We start from the raw sequence: 19,834 nt of genomic DNA, 5'->3' as shown, positions 1-19,834 counted from the left end.
AGATTTCTGGAGCTAGACTGCCTGAATTTGAATTCCAGTTGTACCACTTACTAGCTCTGAGTTTCTATATCTGTAAAATGGAAATATTAATAGCATTTATTCATAACATTATTGTGAGAATTCTGAGTTAGTATATGTATTTAGAACAGAGCCTGACAGTAAGTTTTCAACTAATGTTAACCACTATCATTTTTACACACATCTATTTAGCCTCTTAAGCCTTCTTTCAATTTTCCCCTTTGCTCACTTTTCAGATCAGCATCTTAATAACCAGTCAGATAGGCCTGAGTTAAATCTTGGTTGAGCCACTTTTCTAACTCTGTAACTTTAGACAGTTGCTTAACCTCTCTAAGATTTGCTTTCCTCACTGGTAAAACAGTGATAATTGTACTTATTGTATAGGCTTGTTGAAAGGATAAAAATGATGTGGTATTTGTAGAGTGCTTAGTACAATACCTGATACATAATAGTTGCTTAGTAATGATACTTGTTAATGTTATTATCATGACTATTGAAAGGACTTCAGAGCTGAATGCTATTTAAAAAAAAAATTTTTTTTTCTGTTGCTCCTATTGTAATTTTGTAGGCTGTTGTCATTTCCAAAAGGGAATACTAAGTTTCCAATGTGTTTTTATGCACAAGACCTCTGCTGTGCCATAAATAACTTTAGTTGGTGGCTTCTGGACAAGTACTCTCCATGGATGAGACTGCATGTAACTTGGAAGGTGATAGAAGCAACATTAGGTGTGCTTTTGTAGGGCTAGAGAAATTAGTACTTTAGAAATTAAACTATTAGATGCAATAATATCTCTAACCATTCCTACTCTTAAGTAAAATTGTGATTCCTGTAATTCATATTAAGTGCCATCCCTTATATTTATGGAGCCTCCCTTATGCTTAATAGAGTTAAATTAAACATACTGAAGAAGTGGTCACCTCCCTCTATAAATTTATATTTTAAAGGGACAAGACAATCTTGTATTGAGGTTTGTGTTGTAGTTTTGATTGAAACCTCGCGGGGTAGATTGTGTAGTGAACTGGGTATCTTTTACGTCATTCTGGGAATTCACAGGGGAGAAAAACAGAAGATATGAAAACATAACACTGTCTGGTTAAACTGCTCAGAATACGTTAAGTGATAAACTAAATAATATAAAACAGCATCAGATCACCTCAAAAGATTTAAAGAAACTGGAGCATAATCTCAGTTGCATTTTATAAGACAAATGAATTCATATTCAAATATTTATCAATCACCTGCCACATACAAGGCATTTTTCTAAGCTGAAGATACAGGATAGACAAGGTCCTTGCCCATGTACATAAACAAACAAGGAAAAAGATAAATGCCAAGTGATTACAGCTATAAAGGAGCCCTGGTAGCACAATGGTTAAGTGCTTGGCTGCTAACCGAAAGGTCAGTGGCTCAAACCCACCAACTGCTTCGCAGGAGAAAAAACCTGGAGATCTGCTCCCATAGATTACAGCCTAGGAAACCCTATGGGGCAGTTCTACTCTATCCTATAGGGTTCACTATGAAAATCAGAATTTGACTTGACTGGCACACAACAATTAGACCAAGGCAAGGATTTTAACTAAGGTGATGGGAAGAGACAAGGCTGTATGGACTGGGAAGGCTCCTTTGAAGGCGTGATGTTTAAGCTAAAATCTGAAAGAAAGAAAAAAAAGGAACTAGCCATGCAAATATAAAGAGGTAGAAATTCTAGGCAGAGGGACAAGCTAAATGCAAATGATCAGGCTTGTTTTTTTTGTTTTTTGGGATGTTAACATAGAGGGTGAAGGAGAGAATGGTAGATTGGCTTGGAGAGGTAGGGAGGGTCAAATTATTTTTATTTGGCAATTCAGTGATGAGGGATACCCATATTTAAGTAAACTGCATTTAGATTGGTTATGAACAATATGCCAAAAGGATCAAGTGAACAGATTTGATTTATAGGTACCACCATATGCTGCATCATGTATAACCAGAGCAATATGTATCATTTGTTTCTGCAATGTTGAAATTTTAATTTGTTGCCTTGTATTAAAGCTAATACACCTATCTTTTTTCTTAAGCTATATTGTCAGTTTCTGAAGAGCAGAGCAGACATCTATTTCTTATAGTACCTAGTCCAGTTAATTATAAACCCTGAATAAAACAATACACAACCTAAAATGATCTGTCACAAGATCTGTGCTTGCTTACTTCTAAATTTCATGCTTCACATTTTGTGGAAAGTGAAATAGATTTATAGAAGCATTACTATCTACCTATATTTATTTGTAATACTACCACTGTACTAACGACTTAAAATATGTTGCTTCTTTGCACTTGAGAAATTTTAGGGAGGAATGCATCTGCTCATTTTACTATAAAACACTTGTTTGAAATTTTTAGGTATAAAATTGATATTAGCAGTTCAGCATGTATCTAAAGGGTGTCAGCCACAATCAAAACTAAAGAGATGGTTTGTGACATCCTAACTCCCATTCTGTATTTCCTCATTCTAATTGGCTCCGTTCTCCAGGCTGACAGGGTTCCCTTACTTTGATAATACTTTTGGTTACACAGGTTTCAGACTATCCTTTCCTCTCTATCAAAATGATGTTATCTTCTTACTTTCAAATCCCAGGACCCTATTCTGTTGTCACGGTAATCTGTAGTCTGATACTTTAACCTGTGCTAACGCTTCAATGGGGTCGGAGAACATAGAGCTCCTTTTACAGTTAGGCCCACTTAGTAACTGAAGTCTGTTTCCCAAGCATCTTTCTTCTTGCCAGCAGCCTCCAGGGATTTGGCCTGCCTAAACCAGTTGTCACTGAGTTGATTTCGATTCATGGTAACCCTGTGTGTGTCAGCTGACTTTCTGGAAGTGAAATGCCAGGCTTTTATTCTGAGGTGCCTCTGGGTGGACTCAAACCTCCAGTCTTTTGGTTAGCAGCTGAGCATGTTAACTCTGCAACACCCAGATAATCCTACCTCTCTTCTTTTCAGAAATTTCCTTATTTACCTTTTTTCCAAGAAATGTTTCATCCATCCTGGCTTTGGGAAAAACCGTTCTCTCTTAGACTCCTAGTGAAAAGGCCTATGGCAATTTGGAAACAATGATTTTTACTGACGTTACCTTTCCTTCATATTTTAGCCTGTCTCTGCAAACTCATTCAAATAGAGATGTACTATAGAACATGACTTGGAGAAAGAACACTGGCCAAGGCTATGTTTGTATTCCATTACAGCACTATCGCTCAAAAAAAAATACAGATAAATGGAGCAAAAGTTTGATCTTTTTGCCACCATTTATAATCAGAGAATTTATATTTAGCCTGCAGTTTTGTTTTTTTTTTTAAGAGGGACGAACCATAGATCCTGCTTATCCACAATATGGAGCCTCAGTGGTGCAGTGGTTATGCATTCGGCTGCTAACCAAAAGGTCAGCAGTTTGAATCCATCAGCCGTTCCTTGGAAAGCCTAGGGGACAGCTCTACTCTGCCTGGTAAGTGTTGCTATGAGTTGGAATCGACTTGACAGCAATGGATTTGGTTTTGGTTTGGATCCACAATATGTTTATAATTTGCTAAACAGTTTTGTATGTATGTGTGCATTTAAACTTTTTTGTCTTCTGTCCTATTTTTGGGAAACAAGGGATTTAAGCAGGGAAAAGCTGTAGGATCAGTAGGCAATAATCCCTAAAGGCAGATATTAAATACATACAGAATGATTGTCTTCTCAGATCATAAGCTTCATCAAAGCAGGGACCTGTGACCACCCAGGCCCCTGCTGTCTCCTCAGCATATTGCACATGGTAGAGTTCACATGTCTGGTCAATGAATAAAGAACTCTTTCCTATCATGAGAAAGCCATTTGCTGCCCTGAAAGAACTAACATACTTACTGAATTATCTCTGACAAAATTAACTTTCCAAGGAAACAGAGTATGATATGGTTGATATATAATAAATTAGAATTTATGCTGAGGGCCTGGTTCTGCCATAAAAAAGCATGACAAAACATGACAATGAGAAGTCACTTGACCTCTCTGGGCCTCAGTAAGTCATCTAAAAAATTAAGGAATTTGACTACATGAAACGCAGTTGGGAAATTCTAAACTTCATTCAAGTTCTAAACTGTTTGCCAATTCTAAAATCACTTAGTGAAATACTTAAGTCAAAGACCACAACACTTTCAGTTTATAAGTAATGAACAAAGAATATTAGAAAATTTAAAATTTTTAATAAATGTGCTTTGTTCACAAAATGTGAAAAAATACAAACACAAACATACATTTTCTGTTATGCCACCTCCCCCAACTTGGCAACTATTGTATAAACTACTTGATCTAGTCATGATCCTAAAGAATACAACCAAATGACCATCATTTGTTTTTGAAACACCAAAGTATTTTGGAGAACCCTGCTGCGGTGTGACAGGAGGCCCCTTAACTTCTTTATATCCAAATGAAATCATTCTTAAGAGTACCTATACAGTATTAGGAGGTCCTATTAACTTCTCTTGTCATTCCATATATAACCTGGCACCAAGCCACATGACTGCTTATATTTCAACACTTATACACTGAATTGGCTTTGGTGGAATATGTATTGATTTAAATCTTGTGTCAACCTAATTTGAATAAGCTGAATTTACAATAACAAACAATATTTATAAATTCAAACAAATTTATACTAAGTGGTAGTAGGTTTTATAAAGAGATTCTTCTTTAAAGTACTACTTAAAATACATCATGCACACTTTGGAGCATAAGCAGAGTCAACATCTGTAAACAATCAGAAGAATTTATAGCACCAACATTTTAGTTGTAACACAAAGGCTAACTCCAAGGTCATACTTAACACTAGCCCCTCAAAAGCACTGTTTTCATTTACTTTCAAAGTAGTTTCATTTGATGACATTGCTTTCTTTGCTCTTAATGTTACATTTAGTCAAATCAAAGGAAACAAAATAGTATGGCAAAAAGGTATTATCAAAACACAGTTCTGTGTTATCCTGAACATAGCACTTTTTTTCTTACGGGGGAGTTACAAGATATGACCCTGCAGTGCTTAACTGAAAAAAAGTCAATCATGATAATTAAGGAAATCTTATGCTACTGAAAGTAAATGAAAAATTTCAAGTTACTTCTGGCATATTTGAGCAATCAATATTTATTGCATTTAGCTGATTGACTTTTTTTGGGTTAATTACAATCTTGTTCCTTTCATTCATTTAGCATGTGAAATTTAATCGGAAATATCAGGCACACATGCTCAACTGTTTAATGTCTTAAAGGATAAATTTTATATTTCTAAATAAACTTTGACATTCAAAGTTAACTACAGCAATTCACAATAAGCACAAAAACATCAGTTTTACCAGAGTAAAGAAGTGCAGTTTATGAAATTTAGGATCAACTATCGAAAATGCAAGTTTCCTTTAAAAAAATACACACACACATTAACCATGAAATCTGAAACTGTGATAAAGTTTCAGTGCAAAAACCTCAGTATGAGGCAATTTTAATGTAATAACCACTTGAAAAAAAATCCACACAGTGGCACTCTTAAAAATGACAGTTTACATGACAATTGCTGGCTGCCAAGACAATGTGGACTAAATGTTCTTAGATGTCTAAAACCAATCTTGTCTTGTTTGGACATACATTTCTCCTTAATCATTTGCTTCTGATTCAGAAACACAGAAAGACATTTTTCAATGCCAACTAATGGTTGTCAACTATTGGTTTATATATTCAAAGAAAAACTTCTGCTAGGATTTTAGATGGAAATTAGAATACTGAAGGTCAAAATCATTTTATGAGATTACTAGCAGAAAGTTAATTTTATATTCTTCTATATAATTCCAGACTTGTAGTGCAGCATCTCCTTAATGGAAAGGTGAGGACCTTATCAAATTCAGTCTACTGTATTTTTACACAAATATCGTGCCCCTTCAATTTTTGTTTGCCAACAGCGCTCTCCCCCAGTGAGGCATTTTCATAAGTTCCTCCAACTAATTTTTTTTTTTTACCGCAACATGTAAAAAAAAAATTGGCATAGCAGTGCTTATGAAAATACTTCACTAGGTGGGGAGGGGAGTAGTGTGGTTGGCAAAAAAATGGAGAAGGTGTGCGTTCTTTGCATGAAAATACGGTAGTTAGAACATAAGCTCTCCTACAAGTGCAAACCCTTTCACAAAGTTGTTTTAGGTCAGTATCAACTACTATATTGCTCCTTGCTTAAACAGAAAATTTTGTAAATGAAACCTAAATTTAAAAAAGGGAGACGTGAACTTTCACAGATAAATATACTTAACACCAAGGTCCAAAATACTACTTTGGCAATGGTGTTTATTATACTGTGCTAATGAAACTAGAATACATAATTTGGGCGGGGTGGGGGGGAACCTCTCTCCCAATGTCTGATGCTGTCGAATGAGCTTTTAATAGAAGAAAGAAGGATAAATAGAATTATCACCAGTTTTAAAAGGTTCAGGAAATATTGGACCATCAGACAAAACTGGACAGAAAACGGCTTTCTGCTGCTGACAACAATTTAGTTAGGAAAAAAAAAAGATTTAAGTGCATCACCAAGCTAAAGCAATCTGTGTCACATTTAACTTGTGAGTCCTCAAAGTGCAACCTATAGCTTTCTACACATCTTAAAGTTTCCCACTGCAATGGTTTAACGTCAACATAGAAAATTTAAAGAAAAGGAAAGTACAGAGTAAATTACGCTTCATTTTTCACGATAGCACTGAAGAGAAAAAGGTACCTTTCCATGATATCTTAGTGCTAAATGCTAAAGTATCAGTGGTTTTTGCTATGACAGGAGTCACTGCATGTAACTTTAAGCTTTCTATATAAGAATAAATCTTAAAATTGCGACGTAGAAAAAAATAGCAAACTCTGTAAACCTTTGTAATTCTTCTATGCAAACCAGATTTTAAGTACTGAGCTCATAATAGTATTTCCAATTAGTGTAAGCAATTAGTTTAGGAATCTGGACTTAAAGGGTCTCCGCTTTTATATTAACTTAAAAGTAATATGGGATCCTCTAGCTCATAGAAAGGAATAGAGCTGGCTTGACTTTCTCCAGAATCTGAGTCATATGGAGCTTCAGGGAGCTCTGTAAAACCGTATGCTAGCTGTTCATCTTCCATATCTGATCGAACGTAGCAGGAAGGGTTAGAATATTCCTCATCTTCTATACTGTTGAAATCCTGAGGAATATATAACATACCTGGGTAGTTCCTACTAACCAAGTCACTTGTGGTTTTTAGGGAAATTTTCCTAAATGCCATCAGATGCATATGTGAAAATTTTGAATACTTGAAACGTTTAAAGCCCAGGGACTCTATAGCAATCTTCCAGCTTTTCATCATCATAGCATGGCGGTTCTGATGGGAGGAATCAGGTGTGATGATAAGTAATAAACCATTCAACACTAACAGTTCATGAGCTTTCTTGCAGCATATCCATCGCTGGTAAGGTGATGGAAAATAAGAAAGAAGGAGAGAGAAAACAACAACGTGGAAAAGCTCTCCAGGAAGAGAATCAATAGGGTTTTTCAGCTGCTTCAAAAAGGCATCTATAGCATCTTGCGCAAGCTGGAGTGGCTGCTGAAGCTGTAAGTTCAGGAAGTCACATTTATATACACTCTGCAGAAAGGGAAAAATAAGGCATATTAAGAACTTCAAAATTATTTTCACTTCATTAAATAGATTTTACACCAGACTATCTCACAGCATTTCTGTATAATTCCAGCTTTGATTATGCACCTCTCCTTGTAAATTATTAAGCTTGCACAGACTTATCCAACCAAAACTTTCAGTCTCAAAAATCTCAAAGAGCAATTAGTATAAGAAAAACCAAACCGGTTGCCGCTGGGTCGACTGACTGACAGCGACTCCATGTGCTACAGACTAGCATCGCCAATCTTTAGGTTAGGAGTCAGACGCAAAATGTTTGCAATGCCCAGGGACTGAGAGAGCTATTGACATCAGAGAATTTCTAGTCATCATTTAAAAATATATATTTCTGCCCAACAATACATTTGAAATTAGAAGTAATTTTCAAGTATACATAATTTTAAAAAATTGTAAGGGTTTATTTGAAATTTAATTTGGGTTTAAGAGTTTACAAAAATGATCCACTTACTTCTAAACTTAGTCATATCTACACTTACTTCAACATCTACAGTTTCAAAAAAAACAGGCTAACATAAAAACTTTAAAATAAGTAATACCATGAAATCAAGATGAATCCAAGTCAAAAAGGATATTGAAGGAAGCATTATAAATTCTGTACAAGCAGAATAATGCTACAACTTTTCAAGATCATGATAAACCATTAACTTTAACCATCTTAAAGAGTAATTTTAATATTATTTGCATTTTATTAAACACTTAATTCCTGATTTGAAACAAACTACATATTAAATTTAATTAACTTAGTCAAATGACCACGGGAACCACTACAACTAAAGGAATAAGCATTGCCTAGTCTGTTGAATATTAAAACTCTATGGAAACAAGCCTGAATAAGAAAGCAGCTTTAAAATTAGATTAAAAACTAGTCACTCTTATCACATAGCAAGAAGCCCTGGTGGTGCAATGGTTAAGTACTCGGCTACTGACTGAAAGGTCAGCAGTTTTAACCCATCAGTGGCTCTGCGGAAGAAAAGACCTGGTGATCTGCTCCTGTAAAGATTACAGCCTAGGAAACCTTACGGGGCAGGTCTACTCAGCGCTATGAGTCAGAATTCAACTCGTTGGCAACGGGTTTGGTTTTCTTGGTATTGCTATATGATGATGTTGTGTGCTGTCAAGTCAATTCCAACTCAGACCGACCCTATAGGACAGAACAGAACTGCCCCACTGGGTTTCCAAGAAGCGGCTGGTGGATCTGAACTGCCAACCTTTTGGTTAGCAGCCAAACTCTTAACCACTATGCCACCCGGGGTCCCATATAGCAACAGTTATTGATAAAGACAGAGCTAATAGCTTAGTCTCTCATTCTTGACAGTGGATGGACAAACCTGGCACATATTCATCTGGATGGTCTAATAGCCATATTGCACTTTGAATTTACTGTGCTTTTTTTTTTTCCCTAGTTGAAAAGTTGTCACTTTTTCAAAACTTTCCTTTTTTACTAATAAAGGAATTTGATACTATAAATTTTTTGCTAAGTACTACTTCAGTGGCATCCCACACATTTTGATATCTTATATTTTTATTTATCTTTATTTCAAAATAGATTCCAATTTCCCTTGAGAATTCTTTGACCCATGGATTATTTAGTTTCCAAATATTTGGAAATTTTACGGAGATGTCTCTGTCTAATTAAATTTCATTCTGATTAGAGAACATACTTTGTATGACTTGAATCCTTTCAAACTTATTAAGACTTGTTTTATGATCCAGAATATGGTCTAGATTGGTAAATGTTCTGTTTGTACTTGAAAAAAATGTACAGCCTGCAGTTTTTGGGTAATGCTTTATAAATGTCTATTAGGTCAAGTTAAATGATAGTGTTTTTCAAGTTTTCTTTGTCCTTACAGATTTTCTGTCACCTAGTTCTATCAATTACTGAGAGGAAGTATCAAAATCTCCAACTATAAAATTGTATAAATGTCTATTTCTCTTTATTTTATCAGTTTTTGCTTCATGTATTTTGAAGTTCTGTTATTAATGCCTAATTTGTTATGACTGATGAATTGACCCCTTTAATCATTAAGAACTTACCATCTTTATTCCTGGTAATATTCTTTGCTTTGAAATCTACTTTGTCTGATTTTAACATAGCCACAGCAGCTGGTCTTTCTCCATCCTTTTGCTTTTAATCTGTTTCTGTCTTGTTTTTTTAATCTGATCTGATAATCTCTGTCTTTAATTGAGATATTTGTTACTGCTGTTGTTAGGTACTGCTGAGTTGGTTCTGACTCATAGCCACCCTATATACAACAGAAGGAAACACTGCCCAGAACTACACCGTCCTAACAACTGTTGCTATGTTTTAGCCCATTGTTGCAGCCACTGTGTCAATCCATCTCATTGAGGATCTTCCTTTTTCGCTGATCCTCTCCTTTTACCGAGCATGATGTCCTTTTCCAGGGGCTGAGATATTCAGTCCATTTCTATTTGATGCAATTATTGGTATGTTTACATTTACATCTAAAATCTTGCTGTTTGTTTTCAAATTTGTTGCATCTGCTCATTGTTCCCTTTCTTCTCTTGTTACTGACATCTTTTGTATTAATATATTTTTTAATGATCCCATTTTACTTCTACTTTGTTGCTTATTAGGTATAACTCTTGGTTCTGCTAGTTTAGTGGCCGTTTTCGGGTTTATAGTATACATCTTTAATTTATCATAGTTTACCTTCAAGTGATATTATACTATTTCATGTGTAGTATAAAAAAACAAACAAACCAAACCCATTACTGTTGAGTCGATTCTGACTCATAGTGACCTTATAAGACAGAGTAGAACTGTCCCATAGGGTTTCCAATGAGCAGCTCGTGGATTTGAACTGCCAAACTTTTTTTTGGTTAGCAGCTGAACGCTTAACCACTGTGCCATCAGAGCCCCTGTAGAGTATAAAAACCTTAAAATAGTATATTCCCATTTCTCTTTGTACTACTGTTATTATACATATATTATAAACCTCACTGTATATTATTATTTTTGTTTAAATAGTTATCTTTGAAAAAGATTTAAATAACAGGAAAAAACTTACTTATTTTTACATATAAAGTATCACCTCTAGTACATTTCATTCATTTCTGTAGATCCATATTTTCACCTGGCTGAAGTACTGCCTCCTTTAACATTTCTTGCAATACAAGTCTGCTGATGTTGAATTCTTTCAGTTTTTGTATGTCTGAAAGTCTATTTCGGCTTCATTTTCAAAATGTATTCATACTGGGTATGAAATTTCAGGTTAACAGATTTTTTTCTTTCAGTACTTTAATGTATCTTTTTAAATCTCTAGCTATTTTTAAGACTTTCTCTTTACCACTGGTTTTAAGGAATTTGATTACAATATGCCTTGGTGTAGTTGTCTTCATGTTTCTCGTGGTTAGGGTTTGCTGAAGTTCTTGGATTTGTGAGTTTATAGTTTCCATCAAATCTGGATAATTTCTGGCCATTACTGCTTCAAGTATCTTCCCTTCTCATTTTTGGGGACTCCAATTATGCTTATACTTGGCCACTTGATTGTCTCACTGCTTGCTGATACTTTGATTTTTTTAAATTCTCTTTTCTATGTTTTACTTTGGATAGTTTCTATTGCTATGTCTTTAACCTTTCTTCTGCAATGTTTCATGTGCCATTAATCCCACTCAGTGTGTGTTTCACATCACACAATGTAGTATCCACCTCCAGAAGTTAGATTTGGGTCTTTTAAATACCTTTTTAAATATGGTGCCTGGAGCTATATCAAAAGTGAAATGGCAAACATTAATTTGTTATTCAAGAAAAATCTCACTTCTTTTTTTGATAGAAATAGGAATTTGCCTGCTCTGAATTTACTTATCTTCAAAAAACACCCTTAACACAAACTCCTGGCATCATGTAAGATAAAAGAAAGCTTGAGCTGATAAGGAGGTGATACTGGTTTGATGAAACTACATCACCACAAAAATGGACTCACTGTGATTTTCTCAAAGGAAAGAATAATACTTATCATTTCTTAAGGACCTATGATGTGCCAGGCCAGTGTTAGTTGGATGCTTATTCTTACAATACTTTTAAAGGTAGGGGAAATAGCCTATGTGATGTTAAGTAGTTTCATCTACTCAAGTACAAATCGGTGAGATTTAATAAAATTTGGACTGACTCCAAAGCCATTGGCTCCTTCTACCATTCCATAATGGATCTACATCACAGTACATTTCAGAAAGAGATGCATTAAGAAAACAGACCAAATCAAACAAAAAGTTCAAATACTACGGCTATCTGGAAATCTCTGCACTCTACTAAAGTTTCATAATTGCAATGATTTTTACTATTCCATTCCAGCTTATGGAACAAACCAAGAAAGAAAATGAAGACAAATAAGATAGTGGTCACATTAATATTGGTTAATACTCGATATTTATTTTTAAAGAATACAAACTTAGTTTTGAATAGAAATTATCTCTTACCAACCTGTACACAGTAAATACATTTGCCATTTTAGGAACTGTTATGGATTGAACTGTGTCCCCCAAAAAATATGTATCAACTTGGCTAGGCCATGATTTCCAGTCTTGTGTGGTTGTCCTCCATTCTGTGATCTAACTAATTTTCTTACGTGTTGTAAATCCTAATCTCTGCATGTGGTTAATGAGACAAGATTAGGTTATGTTAAAGAGGATTAGGGTGGGATGCAACACCTTTACTCAGGTCATAGCCCTGATCCAATATAAGGGGAGACTCCCTAGGGTATGGCCTGTATCACCTTTTATCTTACAAGAGATAAAAGGAGAGAGAAGTGAGCAGAGAGGTAGGGACCTCCTACCACCAAGAAAGAAGACGTGGGAGCAGAGCACGTCCTTTGGACCTGGGGTCCCTGTGCTGAAAAGCTCCTAGACGCAGGGAAAGATTGATGATAAAGACCTTCCCCCCAGAGCCGACAAAAACAGAAAGCCTTCCCCTGGAACTGGCACCCTGAATTTGGACTTCTAACCTCCTAAACTGTGAGAGTATAAATTTCTGTTTCTTAAAGCCATCCACTTGTGGTATTCTTGTTATAACAGCATTAGATAACTAAGACAGGAATGTAGACAGCACTGTTTCTTTGTAAATGTACATCTAAAATATTCAAGTCTGAAACAAAACAAAACTATGCACACCTACCTCTACAGCAGGTACAATGTCTATGCCAACAGTTAGAAATTCTTCAAACTTCAGAAATGGGTTGAAGCAGCTGCCAACATCAAGTAATCTGATCTTTCCTGAGGCTTGAAGCAACCTAAAAACAGATATTTTATTTCACAAAAGGAAAAATGAAAGGGTAAGAAAATATTTAAACATTTGAGAATAAAAAAGATCAAATATATTCTCTAACTCTTCAGCCTCAGGGCCCCTTTACACATATAAAATTTACTGAGCCCCATACAGCTTTTGTTTATATGGGCTGTATCTAACAACAGTTACCATATCAGAAAATAAAAGTGAAAAGCTTAAAAATATTTATTAATTGACTTAAAAAACAAGAATAAACCCACTACATGTTAATATAAACGATACTTTTTAAATTGAAAGTGACCAGACTTACAAAAAAAAAAAAAAAAAAGTATTAAAAAGTGAGGCCTTCTTTTATATTTTTTCAGGTTTCTTCATTTCACGTAGATAAAAAACTGTCAAATGGAAAGAAAGTTTAATTGGAAGGAATGGAGCACTTTCTTTCCATTACGATAATGAACTAAATTTGTGGCTCACTTCAAACAAGTATACAGGAACCCTTAGTAGGTATTGTTCATATTAACCTTACCTGTGGTTATACATTATCCTTTGTACATTTCATTTTCCTCATTTGCAATATTTTTCATATTTTAAAATTACATTTGTTTTTAAAAGCCACTTATATCCTTTTTGGAATATGAGCATTCTAGAAATTCTCTTCAAACAAAATAATTAAAATACAGGCACGTTTTGCATAACGTCCCTTTGGGCAACGTCTGACTGCATGTATGTCCATGGGCTGGGGCTCTCAGGTGTCTGAGTGCCAGGATGCCAGACCCTTGTCTTGAGGTAGGAGCCCCACTTCTGTCTGGCTGCCGTGCACAGCCTGGAAGCCACCTAATATGCAGAGATAGAGGCTCAGGCCCAAACTTCCAACCCCAGTCCCCCTCAGCTCGCATGACTCAGGAGGTCTAGTCCCTGTGTTTTGCTGGGTGTGGTGCCGGTAGAAAGGCATGCACACCAGGTGCCTCAGCTCGGGCATCCTTGGCCTGCACTGTCCCCTTATCAGGTAGGTTCTCATGGGTGAGCTGGCCTTGCCAGCAGCTGGATTAGCAGAGAAGGTGGCAACAGTTGTGTCATCCATTTGGAGGAGAAAGTACAGGTTGATTGAACCACGCCTTCTTTCTTGAGTCGGAATCAATTTCAGGGCAATAGTTTTTTTTGCTTGTTTCTTTCCTTCTTTCTTCAAATGCCACATCAGACTCACAAGTTTGAAGAGAAAATGCTGGGAAGTGGATTTCTGCGGCTGGCTCTCACCTCCTACGTGGCCCACTCCCCCTTTCATGTTGTGCTGCTGCAATACGCCACACGGAGCAAGTGTTTGCTGTTTTGTGCTCTGTTCACAGCTTCAGAGCACAGAGTCATAAATCTTGCCCAGCCATAAATGACAAAAATCATAGACATGCACGAGACCACCTTGGCCAGGAATGCATTTTGATTTCTCCGTTTTCCGCTTGCTGTGTTTTTGCTTTAAGGTGACACTTTGACTCCCTAAGAGTTTAAACATACCACTTACATTTTTAACAATTTCCCACAGTCTCATTGGGCAGGGAGCCCACCCTGCCACCCCCTACCCATGGGAACAGGTGCCCTGCTGCTGGGAGGAGTGGGTGACTGATCCTGCTCCCCAGCACCCAAGGTGGTAGGCATTGCGGGCCTGGATGGGGTGGGGGCGCCTAATTGCTGACACCATTCCCCTGCTACCCAGACCTGTGTCCAGGACCTCCCTGCCATGAACTTCACAGGGCTACGGGCCTAGCACTCACCTGAGGTGTCTGCAGCAGAAAGGCTCAGTGGCCTGGGACTTGTGCCACCCTGCAGACCCAACTGTTCACACAACATCCAAGTCCAAATCATAAAACGTCCTATTTCACAGAACGTATAGTGGACACTGAAGCCCTCGTGGCCCAGTGGTTAGAGCTTTTGCTAACCAGAAGGTTGGCCGTTCGAATCTAGCAGCCGCTTCTGGGAAACCATATACAAGCAGTTCTATTTTGTCCTATAGTGTCTTTATGAGTTGGCATTGACTGGAGAATGGGTTTGTTTTGTTTTAATTGTGTTTTAAGTGAAAGTTTACAGTTCAAGTCAGTTTCTCATACAAAAATTAATACACACATTGCTTTGTGACCCTAGCTGCTCTCCCTATAATGTGACAGCACACTCCTCCTTTCCACTCCAGATTTCCTGTGTCCATTAAACCCGCTCCTATCCCTTTTTGCCTTCTCATCTCACCTCTGGACAGGAGCTGCCCATTTAGTCTCATGTATCTACTTGAGCTAAGAAGCATTCTCTTCATGAGTATCATTTTATGTCCCAAAGTCCAGTCTAATCTTTGTCTCATGAGTTAGCTTCAGGAATGGTTTCAGTTCTGGGCAAATGGAGAGTACGGGGGCCATGTCTACCAGGGTCCCTCCAGTCTCAGACCATCAAGTCTGGTCTTTTTACAAGAATTTGAGTTCTGCACCCCAGTTTTCTCCTGCTCTGTCTGAGACTCTGTGTTGTGCTCCCTATCAGGGCAGTCATTGGTGGTAATCGGGCACCATCTAGTTCTTCTGGTCTCAGGCTGATGAAGTCTCTGCTTAATGTGGCCCTTTCTGTCTCTTGGGCTAATATCTTCCTTGTGTCTTTGATGTTCTTCATCCTCCTTTGCTCCAGGTGGGTTGGGACCAATTGATGTATCTTAGATGGCCGCTCACTAGCTTTTAAGACCCCAGATGCCATGCATCAAAATGGGATGCAGAACATTTTCTTACAAACTTTGTTATGCCAATTGACCTACATGTCCCCTGAAACCATGCCATCCCTGCTACTCTGTCCCTCGAAGTGTTTGGTTGTATTCAGGAAACTTCTTAGCTTTTGGTTAAGTGCAGTTGTGCTGACTTCCCCTGTATTGTGTGCTGTCCCTCCCTTCAGCTAAGATAACTCTTGTCTACTTATCTAGTTAGTGAATAACACTCCCCCTCCCTCCCCACCCTTCTGTGTTTAAACCTTTTCTTGAGTTCTTATATTAGCCATCTCATACAATATTGCCCTTTGGAACTAATTTCACACAGCATTAACGCCTTCCAGATTTATCCATGTTATGTTTCCCAGATTCATTGTTGTTCTTTATCATTGTGTAGTACTCCACTGTGTGAATATACCATAATTTGTTTATCCATTCATCTGTTGATGGTCGCCTAGGTTGTTTCCAACTTTCTGCTATTGTGAACAGTGCTGCAATGAACATGGATGTGTGTATATCTATTCGTGTGGTGGTTCTTATTTCTCTAGGATATATTCCAAGAAGTGGGATTGCTGGATTGTACGGTACTTCTATTTCTAGCTTTTTAAGAAAGCACCAAATCAATTTCCAAAGTGGATGTACCATTTTACGTTCCCACCAACAGTGTATAAGTGTCTGGTCTCTCCACAACCTCTCCAACGTTTATTATTTTGTGTTTTTTTGATTAATGCTAGCCTTGTTGGGGTGAGATGGTATCTCATTGTAGTTCTGATTTGCATTTCTCTAATGGCTAATGATCATGAGCATTTCCTCATGTGCCTGTTAGCTGCCTGAACATCTTCTTTGGCGAAGTGCCTGTTCATATGCTTTGCCCATTTTTTAACTGGGTTATTTGTCTTTTTGTTGTTGAGGTTTTGAAGTATCTTGTAGATTTTAGAGATAAGATGCTGATCGGATTTGTTGTAGTCAAAAATTTTTTCCCAGTCTGTAGGTTGTCTTTCTACTCTTTTGGTGAAGTCTTTTGATGAGCATGTTTGATTTTTAGGAGCTCCCAGTTATTTAGTTTCTCTTCTTCTGTTTGTGCTTTGTTAGTAATGTTTTGGATTCTGTTTATGCCATGTATTAGGGCTGCAAGCATTGTCCTTATTTCTTCTTCCATGATCCTTATCGTCTTTGATTTTATATTTAGGTCTTTGATTCATTTTGAGTTAGTTTTGGTGCACGGCATGAGGTATGGGTCTTCTTTCATTTTTTTGCAGATGGATATCCAGCTATGCCAGCACCATTTGTTAAAGAGACTGTCTTTTCCCCAGTCAATGGACTTTGGGCCTTTGTCAAACTATCAGCTGCTCACAGGTGGATGAATTTACATCTGGATTCTCAATTCTGTTCCATCGGCTTACGTATCTGTTGTTGTACCAGTACCAGGCTGTTCTGACTACCATGGCAGTATAACAGGTTTTAAAATCAGGCAGTGTGAGGCCTCCCACTTTGTTTTCCTTCTTCAGTAATGTTTTACTTATCCGGAGCCTCTTCCCTTTCCACATGAAGTTGGTGATTTGTTTCCCCATCTCATTAAAAAATGCCATTGGAATTTAGATTGGGACTGCATTTGTATCTGTAGACTGCTTTGGGTAGAATTGACATTTTCACAATGTTGAGTCTTCCTATCCATTAGCAAGGTGTTTTTCCACTTATGTAGGTCTCTTTTGGTTTCTTGTAGTAGTGTCTTGCAGTTTTCTTCGTATAGGTCTTTTACGTCTCTGGTTAGACTTATTCCTAAATATTTCATCTTCTTGGGGGCTATCGTAAATGGTATTGATTTGGTGATTTCCTCTTTGAAGTTCTCTTTGTTGCTGTAGAGGAATCCAAGGGATTTTTGTATGTTAATCTTGTATCCTGATACTTTGCTGAAATCTTCTTTTTGTTCCAGTAGTTTTCTTGTGGATTCTTTGGGGTTTTCTGTGTATGAGATCACACATCTGCAAATAGGAATACTTTTATGTCTTCCTTACCAGTTTGGATGCCCTTTATTTCTTTTTCTAGCCTAACTGCTCTGGCTAGGACCTCCAGCACAATGTTGAATAAGAGTAGTGACAACGGGCATCCTTGTTTGGTTCCCGTTCTCAAGGGGAATGCTTTCAGAATGTCTCCATTTAGGATGATGTTAGCTGTTGGCTTCGTATAAATGCCCTTTATTATGTTGAGGAATTTCTCTTCTATTCCTTTTTTGCTGAGAGTTTTTATTGTGAATGGGTGTTGGACTTTGTCAAATGCCTTTTCTGCATCAATTGATAAGATCATGTGGTTCTTGTCTTTCGTTTTATTTATGTGATGGATTATGTTGATTGTTTTTCTAATGTTGATCCATCCCTGCATACCTGGTATAAATCCCACTTGGTCATGGTGAATTATTTTTTTGATATGTTGTTGAATTCTATTTGCTAGAATTTTGTTGTGGATTTTTGTGTCTATGTTCATGAGGAATATTGGTCTGTAATTTTCGTTTTTTGTAGTGTCTTTACCTGGTTTTGTTACCAGGGTTATGCTGGCTTCGTAGAATGACTTTGGGAGGATTCCATCCTTTTCTGTGCTCTGAAATACCTTTAGTAGTAGTGGTGTTAACTCTTCTCTGAAAGGCTGGTAGAATTCTCCAGTGAAACCGTCAAGGCCAAGGCTTTTTTTGTTCATCTCGTGTTTTTCTTTTGTCAGTTTGGCCAATGGTTTATGGATTTTGTTGAACTTTTCCAAGTATAAGCTTTTGGTCTTGCTAACTCTTTCAACTGTTTTCTATTTCATTTAATTCTGCTCTAATTGTTTGCTTTCTTCTGGTGCCTGAGGGATTCTTTTGTTGCTTTTTCTATTCGCTCGAGTTGTAGGGTTAATGTTTTGATTATGGCCCTTTCTTCTTTTTGGATGTGTGCATATATTGATATAAACTGGCCTCTGAGCACTGCTTTTGCTGTGTCCCAAAGGTTCTGGAAGGATGTGTTTTCATTCTCATTTGATTCTGTGAATTTCTTTATTCCGTCCTTAATTTCTTCAACAACCAAGTAGTTTTTGAGCAAGGTGGTGTTCAATTTCCATGTGTTGATATTTTTTCCCTTGCTTTTTCTGTTACTGATTTCCACTTTTTATGGTTTTATGGTCAGAAAAGATGCTTTGTAATATTTTGATGCTTTGGATTCTGTTAAGGCTTGCTTTATGGCCTAATATGTAGTCTCTACTGGAGGATGTTCCATGTGTGTTGGAAAAGAAAGTAAACTTGTCTGCTGTTGGGTGGATTGTTCCGTATATGTCTATGCGGTCAAGTTGGTTGACTGTGCCATTTAAATCTTCCGTGTGTTTATTGAGCTTTTTTCTGGATGTTCCATCCTTCACGGAAAGTGGTGTGTTGAAGTCTCCTACTGTTACTGTGGAACTATCTTCTCTCTCTTTTCAATGCTGTCAAAGTTTGTTTTATGCATTTTGGAACCCTGTTGTTAGATGCGTAAATATTTATTATAGTTATGTCCTTCTGGTATATTGATCCTTTAATCATTATACAGCGTCCTTTCTTATCTTTCGTGGTAGATTTTACTGTAAAGTCTATTTTGTCAGAGATTAATATTGTCACTCCTACTCTTTCTTGAGTGTTGTTTGCTTGATATATATTTTTTCCATCCTTTGAGTTTTAGTTTGTGTCTTTAAGTCTAAGGAGTGTCTCTTAAAGGCAGCATATAGACAGATCTTTTTTTATCCATTCTGCCACTCTCTGTCTCTTTATTGGTGCATTTAGTCCATTTACATTCAGCATAATTATTGATAGGTATGAGTTCAGTGCTGTGATTTTGATGGCTTTTTTGTGTGTGTTGTTGACAGCTTCTTTGTTGCACTTAATTTTCTGTGCCGAGTCGTTTTTATGTCTTTTCATCTTTTTAATTGTTGATTTTGTATTTGCTTAGTCTTTATGTTTTTCTTGTTTTTTATTTTGATGTATAGGATTGTTAATTTATTTTGTGGTTACCTTAATATTTACCTCTATTTTACTAAGTTTACACCAATCTTTTATTTCTTTATATCGCCTTCACTTCCTCTCCATATGAAAGATCTATGACTGCATTTTTTAGTCCCTCTTTTTTGTTTTAGTGTTGTCATCTTTTACATATTGATGTCTCTGTTTCCCT

The 19,834-nt window shown here is 36.9% G+C and overlaps 1 protein-coding gene across 2 annotated transcripts in view; it reads right to left on the bottom strand.

Moving 5' to 3' along the window:
- Window positions 1-2,988: 2,988 nt before the first annotated feature.
- BMT2 (base methyltransferase of 25S rRNA 2 homolog) overlaps window positions 2,989-19,834 on the bottom strand; it is an 85,804-nt gene continuing 68,958 nt past the window's right edge. For both annotated transcript variants that reach the window (XM_004382576.2, XM_023737025.1), the window contains exons 4-5: window positions 12,836-12,950; window positions 2,989-7,653 (exon numbers count right to left, since the gene is read on the bottom strand). In XM_004382576.2, coding sequence (XP_004382633.1) covers window positions 7,024-7,653; window positions 12,836-12,950 — 745 coding nt within the window. In that variant the 3' untranslated portion in view covers window positions 2,989-7,023. The remainder of the gene's footprint in view (window positions 7,654-12,835; window positions 12,951-19,834) is intronic.

The sequence above is a fragment of the Trichechus manatus genome, unplaced genomic scaffold (genome assembly GCF_000243295.1).
Source record: "Trichechus manatus latirostris isolate Lorelei unplaced genomic scaffold, TriManLat1.0 scaffold00096, whole genome shotgun sequence".
Lineage (NCBI taxonomy): Eukaryota > Metazoa > Chordata > Mammalia > Sirenia > Trichechidae > Trichechus > Trichechus manatus.
The sequence above is the reverse complement of the archived record's forward strand: the minus strand, read 5'-3'. Positions and strand labels throughout refer to the sequence as shown.